The sequence below is a fragment of the Corvus brachyrhynchos genome, unplaced genomic scaffold, assembly GCF_000691975.1.
Source record: "Corvus brachyrhynchos isolate BGI_N302 unplaced genomic scaffold, ASM69197v1 scaffold363, whole genome shotgun sequence".
Lineage (NCBI taxonomy): Eukaryota > Metazoa > Chordata > Aves > Passeriformes > Corvidae > Corvus > Corvus brachyrhynchos.
The window spans coordinates 2,421,375-2,431,951 of NW_008237404.1; the positions used below are offsets into that span (position 1 = coordinate 2,421,375).

The 10,577-nt window shown below is 42.1% G+C and overlaps 1 protein-coding gene across 2 annotated transcripts in view; it reads left to right on the forward strand.

Annotated features, from left to right (window-relative positions):
• Positions 1-35: 35 nt before the first annotated feature.
• Positions 36-10,577, forward strand: part of ARHGAP20 (Rho GTPase activating protein 20) — a 57,527-nt gene continuing 46,985 nt past the window's right edge. The window contains exons 1-2 of one of the 2 annotated variants that reach the window (XM_008631001.2): positions 36-59; positions 9,778-9,863. In XM_008631001.2, coding sequence (XP_008629223.2) covers positions 51-59; positions 9,778-9,863 — 95 coding nt within the window. In that variant the 5' untranslated portion in view covers positions 36-50. Of the gene's footprint in view, positions 60-9,777; positions 9,864-10,577 lie in introns of those variants that run through there. The other variant, XM_017730821.1, reaches the window with a different exon arrangement.

Here is a 10,577-nt window from a genome sequence, read left to right on the forward strand (position 1 = left end):
AGGGGGCTGCTGCACGCGTGTCCCGGGAGCACAGGGAGACTGTTGCCTGGATGTCCGGGGTAGGTACAGCTGTCCCGGGAAGCTCGGGAAGGGTTTTCTGGGTGCTGTTCGGTGGAGTCAGAGGGCTTTGCTGCATGGATTTCCCGGTGATCTGGGGGATGTTGCTACGTGGATGTGCTAGAGCGATAAGGGGGTTTGCTGCATGGATTCCGTGGGGGAACCTAAAGGACGTTTTGCTGGATGGATTTCTGAAGGTTTTGCTGGGTGAGTATCAGAGAGAGCTGGGGAGAGATTTGCAGAGTGATTATCCAGGGAATCGAAGAGGGATCTGCTGCATGTGTGCTTGTAGAGAGCGAGGGAAGGGTTTGCTAGAGAGGAGGGTGTTCGGTGGCTGCTCTCGCACGTGCTTTGTGCAAGAGAAATATAAGAAGCTTCCTGGAGAAGCGTCTTGTGCAAAGTGTATACAATCGATAGCAGAAGAGCCTCATCCCATCTTCAAAACTGGTTGTAAAAAGCTGTTTGATGTCTCAAATTGCTTTTCAGCATCTGACACAATGAAGTGCAAAATGCTCTCTTCTGCATACAGCCAAGCACTTGTTTCTGCCTTCTACTTAGCTGTAACAAGCGAGCTGTAATAACCAGATTCTTCCTGCTGTATGAAACAGGAATTCTTTTTTTCTCTTTGGTTTAGCAAGTGCTGTCCTGTTTTTCTATCCAAAGTAGAGCTGGTACCTTGCTGCCTTGCAGATCTTGCTTCACAATGACATTTAAATCTATTCACTGCTTTGTCTTTAATGTGCACTTCAGACGACTGCCAAATAGGCTGGCAGGATTAGAATGACTAGCCAGGTTACAGTGTCCTTTAGTAAATCTGCCCACCTGGTGACACTTTGGGATGGTAGTAAAGTCTGAGCTTGTGTCCGGTCTTGTGGCTAAGCAGCCACTGGGATTTTGCTGGCCATGGCACAGCAGCACAGAGAGAAGTCCTGCTGATGTGTCTCTTTGGGCTGGGAAGTGATGCTGTGTGTTTCTATGGGCTGTGTCCATGTGTGCTGTGTCCCACCAACCACATAGTGCTCCAGCCTGACTGCAGCCCTGGGGACCTCTTCTTATGACAGCTGCTCTCAGTGGTGAAATGGTTGCCTGGAGAGAGTTTGGCCAAGATTTCTACTACACTTTGCTGCAGTTCATACCTGATTGGTTTCTGAAGTGGGCATGTGATACACCTACACAAGGTGGTGGAGTACCTCCTGCTGCCCAGCTGGGCAAAATGATGGAGTAGATACTCACCCTCTCCAGGTACTGTGATCTAATTTGAGACGGCTAAATGCGCAGCTTGGATTTTTATGAAACATTTATTTCATTTTTGCTGAAGACAGAATACCATGTACCTTCCAACCTGGCAGAGCCCTGATGCTAGGCACCCACCTGAAATGAGATGTTCAAGTACTGCGAAGATGAACGTTTTTATCGGGCAAGTTCTACTTCATTATTCAGCATTCTGAGGACAAATATTAATGGTAGCACTTGTGTTTCCTATTCCTGCTCCAAAGAGCCCACAGTCAAAGGAATGCAGACCTTGTTTTTGCCAACGCTGACAAGAGAGCAGAGATATTACTTTTTACGGATCTTGGCAGCCCTTTTGGAATTCCTCACCGTGGAGGCACATGCAGCAGGGGTACAGATGGAGATCCTCCTGTGGAGAAGCAGCTTGAGACCCTGGCTGGGCCGTGCAGCATATGGCAGCTTTGCACACCATGCACAGCCAACACTGGCAGCCACGAACATCCAGCCATCAGCTCAGCTGCTTGTCCACGGTCGTGGTGCTTCCTTGAGACTACTAGCATGCCACCTCTTTATGCCTCTCTGGGGAGGAAGATTCTTACCTTTATCTGTGTACAGGAAAGGAGTATTCCTGATTTTGCCTGAAGCTGGATCTCAGTGACAGTTTAAAAATTTCTTTTACTATTTGGGTCCCTGTGGACTCTATATATACCTCTGTTTTGTCTTCCACTCAGTGCCAAAGCATCATTTTTTCCCAATGCAGAAAGTCTTTTTTGGTACCAGGGAGCTTACATTGTTTGTATGGGTTACATACAGTGAAATGGAAGAATGTGTTGGCAAGAAATCCGTTTTGATACTGGTGACATAGCATGTCAAACAGTTTTGTTGCAAATATGTATTTAACATCAACTGTTTTACTTTCTGGCAAAAACTACCCGTAAATATGTGATGCTAAGTGACCACTGAACCTTTTTCCCTTTTTATTATCGTGACTATATTTTCTCAAATTAGCTGAGATTTGCTGCATTGTTCTGTGGTTTTCTGAACTCCTACTTCATCTTCCACCTGCCTGTCAAAACGAAGCTGAAGGATCACGTGCTTGATCACACCGTAGAACCAGAGCAGGGACAGAAAATGTCTAGGACTTTTTTCACGTATTTTGTGTGACCATTTAAACTAATATCCTGGAAACATTTTTTTGCCTTTTCTTGGCATGCAAAATAATTTGCACTGCTAACCTACTTCACAGTATGTGGGAGGTTCTCTCTGTTAAATGCTTACAAGGCACTCAAGACACCCTGCTAAAAGGTGACATTGAAGTGCAGCGTTTTAGTTAATGCTTTTGAAAAAATTCTGGACTAGTTTCCCTCCTTTACTGGACTTACTGGAGTCACTGGACTATGTGTGATTGACCTACAGAGAAGTTTTGTATTGACTGTTTAGCTTTGTAACCAATCACCAGTAAATTGCTGCAACTCTGAAGTAGACTGAAGTAGCATGAGTAAAAGTGATTATACTGATAGAGCTTATTTCTACAAATTTGTTAAAACAAACAATGCAGCAGAGATGTCTTTTGTGCCAATGTAACTGTCAGCAGTAGCAGCTGCGTCATTTAACCATATTTATGAGTTCCTGGTGTTTCACTTCTCTCTTCTTAGAGGAGCTAGATTCCAACCAACCCTGAATATTTTACACAAAACAGTATCTGGTAGCACAAGGAGTCACTCCAAGGATTTTTGCTGCCTCCTTGAAGAATACAAGTAACTGCCTAAAATGTTTTGGAGGCTCAGCAATTTTTAATATTTGCACCCACAAAGTGTGCAAAAATTAACCATTTGGCATACTAATCAAAGTAGCAATTATGGTTTGAGACTTGAAATACAGCAATTCCATCACCATAAAAATGTGTTTCTTTGTGATTCTGATCACAAATGCAGCAACAGTTTACCGGCAGGGAAAGGGGAGTTACAGTGTTTCCCAACAGTGTATTAAATGGATAAAATTCAAGCAAATTAATAGCATTGGAAGAGTAAGCGTACATAATCTTCACCCCTTGTCTTACTCTGAAAAGATGAATCAAGTATGTATTTGCCATTATATTTGCTGATACCTTGATCTCATGCCCCATACATGTATGCTTTTTTAACATAAAGCTCCTTAAGCAGAGATTTCTTCTTCCTGCAAGATTCCATCCTGTTTACTATGGTCCTGGCGGGTTGTTTCTAAAATCACGCCTGGTAGTACTGGAAATCTCAGACATCCAGGATGACTTCTGGAACTGTTTAGTGAAATGGTGAACAATTCCTATCATCCTGCAGACATATCCTGGAGCTATTTTGTTTCTGATGAGGACTGAAAAAGCCCCTATTTTAATGAAATCACCCGCGAAGTGAGTCCTTAGGTTAAAATCACCTTGGTAGGCTGTGCTGGCTTACGGTAATTTACTGTTGTGATGTGCCTCCTGATGCTGCTTTAATTATGAGCTAGTGTTAGCAATCCTTCCTCTGTCTGTCCATGAGACAAATGGAAAATTATGCAGAAAACAGTGTGTTCTAGTTCTTGAGTTTCCTAGTCTTGGGATTTTTGTTTGCCCTTCCTGGTGGCAGTAGGAAACAGAGGGGCTTCGTAGGTCATGTGGGATCTAATATCCAAGAACTGCAGATATCAAATTATTGCCTGTTTACTGTATGTTGCTTGAAGTATCGATGTGGAATGGGGGGAATCTCCTATTTCTGTCGTCTGTAAACTGCTCCTGAGAAAATCTTTATGTACAGAAATTGGGCCAGAATTGTATCCATGTGTTAACCTTCCTGCTTTGTGGCAGGCTTGGAAAGAAACTTTGGGCTTCAACAAGACCACCACAAACAAGAGTCACTGATCTGAGCAGTGCCCTGACTCACCGGAGGGCCCTCAAGCAAATATTCAGTGTTCCCCTACTCTGTGGTGTTTTTACTAATCTTTCACATCTTCATCTTGTGATGTAGATGGGTGGGATCTTTTGAAGACATCCATATCAGTGCTTCCAAAGATTTGTATCCTTCGGGAAGTAGCTGATAAAACATGTTTTGCTCTTGGTTTCTTTTATCCATTTTTCTTTCTACTCTGAGATGGCCTTTAGTCTTTGCTGTGTTCTTTAGCAACTGCTGTTCTATGATGATATGCTTTTAGTTCCACTGTGTTGATAGCTCTTTTCTCTTGTGCCCCTGCAATTGTTTTCTCCACAATTAGCCATCCAAAAATGGCTTTCTTTCTAGGAAAGTCCTTGTAAGTAAAAGTATACTGCCAGCATAAACAAAAGCACATAGTTTTGTCACCTGCTCTGCCTTAATGGTAAATGGTCTCTCTGTGGGACCTACATCTCTGCTGCTTGAGCCAGCAGTTCAAATGCAGTCATCTTCTCACCCTGTTTATGAGGGTTCGAAAATGTTATAGGTCAGCATAGATCCATTTCTTTAACAAAGTATAAGAGATTCTTGTTATTTTTGGTACTTTTTGACAACCCTAGTCTGTAAGTCCAACAAATGCTGGATTATAGTATATAGGAAAAAGTAATCTATTGCTTCTCGTAAGTGGCCCAGTGATACAGGGGTAAGAGTGATGCCCAGTTGTCCTGGAAAATTAACTGCTGTCTGCTGGGGGTTGTTGTGATTTTTTGATTTTCAGGCAGTTAGCTGAACTTTGCCTCACAGTTTTTGGTAAGGATTTGTTGTCTGTGCTTTGGTTCGTATCTAGCTAAACCAGGCATGTGTGCCACAGATATGTTTTGTTGCTCAGACAACAAGAGCAGAGTTTGCATGGGTGAAATCCCTCACAGTTATTAACTTAAATACATTTAAAGAGTAGCATTTCTTAAAATCAGACTTCCTTTCATTAGAAAAATAAAGCAGTGAAAGGGAGAGCTTAGCTACTTGAGTGCAATCCTCAGCTAGAGGCATTGGCACATCTGAGGGTTATTCCTGTCACCCAGTTAAATGACCCAGGCAGATGTCCCAGCCTTGACCCATTTCTGGAGTGAGCCTGTAAATCAGGAGCCTGAAATCCTTCAGTGTCTGAGGAGGCTTTAACAAGGTTATCTGCACATTGCTGAGGAGGCGTTTCTGCTGTGTTTACCTGTCACTCAGGAACTAAATAAATTTTTCGACTACTTTGTATGAGTCTCTTAAACAGACATCAAGTAACATTGTTTTCTCATCCTAAGCTCAAACCACTGCAAGAAGACAGTTTTTCCCTGTGTTACTGAACACACATATTTTTCTGTTCCCTTGTCCTTAGCAAGAAGAGGATTGATGATGATTAACTCTATTTTCTTGGTCACCTTAGTTTTCTTTTACAGTCAGTGGAGGAAAACTTATTCAGATAAGATGAACTGTGCCCTAAATTGTCCTTTTCTCTCTGATGGCTATAAAAGGAGCACAGGACACACAGCTCAGGTGTGTGAGTCAGAGGCTGGGGGAGAGGAATCTTCCTGCATGTGTCTGACTATTGCATGGGTCAGGCAACACAACCTGGCATCGTGGGCAGCACGCTCCCAGGGAATCACCACACACAGTCCCTGTCTTAGTCCACCTACTGTGACCTCCTGCGCATTTGCAGTAGCTGCAGCAGGGTATCCCCTTACTGCATAGATATTAACTTCTCTAGATATTTGAAAATATTATAAACACTCTATATGCATTACTTAAGTTACTTGTAATCACAAAATAAATAGTACCATTATTTTTTTTCATACATTCTTTATTTAATTCATGCACTGCCATTCTCTTTGTAAGTGTGATATAGTAAAGTGATATACATAAAGTGCAGTAATAGTTCCAGGTTTTTTAATCTCATCATGTGTTACCTTTTCCACAGTGGAAATCAACATTGTAACTTGGCAATATATTAATTTATATAAATTTCATATAGTATCATCATCTACTTCAACTGTGAGGCAAAATTCGTTGAATACTGGCAGCCAGGAATACTTTTTCCTCTAGCTGATGACTTGTGAGATACTTGTGCAAGGTTTACTGTAATCCATAGGGGTTCTGATTCTGATTCCAGAGGAATGAGCATATTTTCAGTGATGGTTTGCAAGCTTTCTGTCCTCAGCATGGTGGGCTGATCTGCTCATAAACCGCCTACCATCACAGTTTACAAAACAGTGTGTCAGATTGTAGGTCTGATCGATATCTGTGTAAATTCATTCTTTTGCAATCTACAGGCGTATGACTTTCTATACCAGATGAGAAACTGGCCAACAACTGGAAATGCAAAACCTTATGTTTCTGCTATGACTTTCTATACCAGATGAGAAACTGGCCAGATGCTACCACCAGTCCAACAACTGGAAATGCAAAACCTTATGTTTCTGTTGAAAAGCAGTCAAGACAATCACAACCAGAAATGCAGAAAGTATGAAGTAAAACCTGAATTGGTGGGAAGGGGGCAGGAACTCAGACTTTTGAATGTAAGGAAGACAGAAATAACTCTACTTTTTCCTGACTGACACAAGATTATCATCTTTGCATCTGGAACACTGTAAACACTCATTATAGATACTGATTTTATGATACATTTCACATGGCTGTGACTCAGCCAGCAAGTATGAGGATTTCTCTCTGTATTGACCTTTCTAATATTTACATGAAAAAATGGGAGGTAATGATGTGGGACACATGTTGAGAAATGCTTCTCTGTGTTCCATGCTTAGATAATTGATCAGTGCATCTCCTTTTCCTCCCAAACATCTGCTCTCACTACAGCTGTTTAGGATGTATCTCTTCTTCTCCACATTGCCATCCTTGCATATATAAAGGCAATAAAAATGAGGATAGCAGGCAACTGGATCCAGCTTAACCAAACGTGAATTTATCCTCTCCCTTCTCAAAGTAAATCAATTCAAGTTGTCATGATGGTCACTTATTTTCTCTTCCCAAACTCTGCATGTAGCGAAATGAAAATAAACCACCTCTTTCTGTCTGTAGTCAATGTCTCTGTGTAATGTGTTTATTTGCATACAGCTGACCTGACTCACTTCAGTATTGCTGTGAAAATTTTCCTTTCCTCATCAGTGATCTTTTTATGTTTTGAGGCGCTATTTTTTTTTGTGTTAGGATTTGCTTAGTAGCTATGCTAAGAGTTTGCCCAGAGAGGCTGTGGAATCTCATCCTTGGAGGTAACATAGACCTGGACTGGAGGTGGCCCAGAGCAGCCTGCTTGAACAGGTCTTGCTCTCAACAGGTTCAGAGAGGCTGCATCACAGACCTGTGGGATCCCTGCCGACGAGGATTATCTCTGCTAGTTATTTGAACTCTTACTAAACTTGCTGTAGTCTAGACTTTACTTTGGTCTTCAGACATTTAAGTCAAGACGAGAATCTTGCTGGCACAGGCACTATTCAGCACTGCTAACCCAAGCATGAAAAAAAAATGCTGTAGTTGCCATAGATTTTAAAATGCTGCATTTTTTTGCAGTGGCTTTCTTTTCAGACCTGAAGATTGCTTTGAAAATGTAACCGAACTTCCACTGCATTTTCAGAAGCTTAGATGCTCCAGTTTTTACCCCCCAAAAGCCACCTGCCCAGTAATGAGTAAATTGCAGTAAATTTCCTGCTGGGAGTTGATGCTTTATATAAACTCCTGAAATCTGCCTGTTGTGTGACATGTGTGGCTGGTATTCTGTAGCAATGTTACAGCGCATTGTTACACAGATCTCTTTTTGTCTTTGTGTCTGCAGGTATGCTACTTTTAAAACCTCTAACAGCTTTTCAGATTTGCTAGCAGTAAGACAAACAGATTTAATTCACTAGCACAATTTATTGTATTTATTTATTTATTTAAAAACTATTAAAAATGGGCATCTCTTTTATTAGTAATCTGTTATTATCCAGTTACAGTCCAATGGGAGACAGCTAAATGTTCCCAGACTTAATTTATTAGTCTTGGGAAGGTTATTGATAAAATAGGGAGGAGGGGATAATTTTTAAAGGTGAATTGAAATTACACAGTTGAATTTATAACAATTGCACAATAGCTGTAACTGAGTATCTGACAAAACAAACAAGCATGCTCTACATCAATAAAGAGAGAACCAAAAAAATGACACAATAACAGATGGACTGCAGTGAGTAGAAGAAATGCACTTGTCAAAAGCAAGTAAAATATGTACAGTTCAGTTTCTCCGAGGGGAGCACACTGTGCACCTTCCCAAACAAAATGTGTGTCACATCCAGCACATACACTGGCAGAAGAATCAGTTGATCTGACTGTCTTAACATATTTGTCCTGGTAGTCAGTGGTTATTTTTAGTACGAAGGAAGAGAGTCATGCTTTGTGATTAGCTGAGAACAGAGACTTCATGACTGTCAAAGGTTCACCTGTTTGTGAGCTCTCAGTGGTGTCCAGGGTGGTGTTAAGGTACCACTGCAGCACTGGATTTTGTCCTGTCAGGGTGTCAGGAGGAGTTTGACCCCGGTTCTTTTGTTCACCAGTTTGTTCTGAAAAGTATTTGAGCTAAATAAGGTAACAGTCACCCTTCTGGTGGAGGGTCAGTGAGAGGAGAGGTCATGCACCTTTGGCAGCAGGCTGCACAACCGGTTCAAGGCAGCCCTCCAGGGTTAGGGCCAGGACTACTCAGTCCTGCTTCTGGCGGCACGAGGGAGAGTGAATACATCGTGATGAATACATTTGAGTTCAGGGAAATGTGTGGTTTTGTCTCCTGTGGGTGCTTTTGAAAATTTCTACCTCTAGGGAAAATGGTGCTATTTATTTGCTCAGTATTTTTATTGTAGTGTTCACTGAATGGAAATCCATCTTCCCTTGTTAGCTACTGACATTTTAATCTCTTCCTTGTGCTTTGTCTTTTTTTTTCCCTGCGGTGTTCTCTGTCTTTGAGTGTTTCCTTTTTCTCATTCTCTTCCTAGTTCTGTGCTAACAACTGTCCTGCCTCTCACTATCTTATTTTTCTCAGACATAATCAGGAATGAAAAAAATGTCATCATTGACTACTGAGGGGCAAGATATAATGCTCCAGATAGATCGGTAGGGAAGGAAAATGCTGTCATCTCTAAAGATTTGTTTAAAAAGGGTAGCCCAATGTAGAATGTAAGGTCGGGTGGGTAGAATCCAAACCTTAATTTACAGTGAATGTCAGATCTGACGCAGAAATGTATGAAGTGCTTGAAATTTAAACCACTGCCTGAATATATGATAAATTATAGTACAATAAATTACTAAGGGACAAAAAGTGGTTGAGGACCAGCTCTAGGTGTTTATTTCATTTGTGCAGTGTACCTCAAGTATCTGTGTGTAGACACTAATTTTCAGCTTTTCCTTATATGGGCTTTCTGGTCATGCTCCTGATTTTCTTACCATGTGATATTTTCCCCCTCCAGGGTTGCTGAGGGCAACAAGTTCTCCTTTTTCCCATGGTCTGAAATTAGAGTTTGTGTATGCATGCAGTTACTGTTCCGAATCTCATCCGTGATTTCATTTTGTTTCTCTTTCCAATCAGAAAATGAAGAGTTTGGCCCAAAGACGCCAGTCTGCACCATCTTTGATCTTTGTCAAAGCACTCAGCAGATCTAGATCGGCCTCAAGGTGAGTCAGTGAGTTTTGTTGGCTATACTGTTTTGCAGTTTCTCAGCCCAAAACTTGAAATATTTTTGAACTATTGTCCACACCAGGTTGTTGAACACAATTCAGGCTCCTCAGTAGCTGCATGGCTATAAAGCCTGCTGAAAGATGTAACAGAACCAGCCCAGGCACCCCCTGATCTCCTAGAGGGGGTTTCCTCAGTGCTGCCACACTGAGCTGTTCATACTTGACTGGGTGGGCAGGGCTGCCCTTCAATTTGCAGCCGGGCATGTGACATTTGGGCTGCTCAGTTGTGAACAGTTTGTGACTGGCTGTGATTGCCTGCTGCGGAGATGGAATGGGCAGAAGAAGATGGATGAATGCTCATTGCCTTGGACACTTACACATTGTCTGGCATAACTCAGGATTGCAGTTGTAGAATTGCACAATTTAATTTTGGTTAAGTTTTTTCTGTCATTGCCTGCTGCATGGTACAGGCTCTCCAGGGCTCTGGAAGCACCTGCTGGTTCAGGACAATGCTGTGGGCCAGGATCTGGTGATCACAGCCTTCCCCTGTCCGGTATTAGCACTTGTGGGGCTGAATATGTGGGTGTTAAGCATTCAGCCTTTTTTGCCCTTGTCTTCTGCCAGAATCAGCCATCCTTCCTCCCTCTCTCCCTCCCTTCTGCAATGAAAAGCCGCCATAGAAATGGAAGTTTCTGTGGAGCTAGTCCCCTG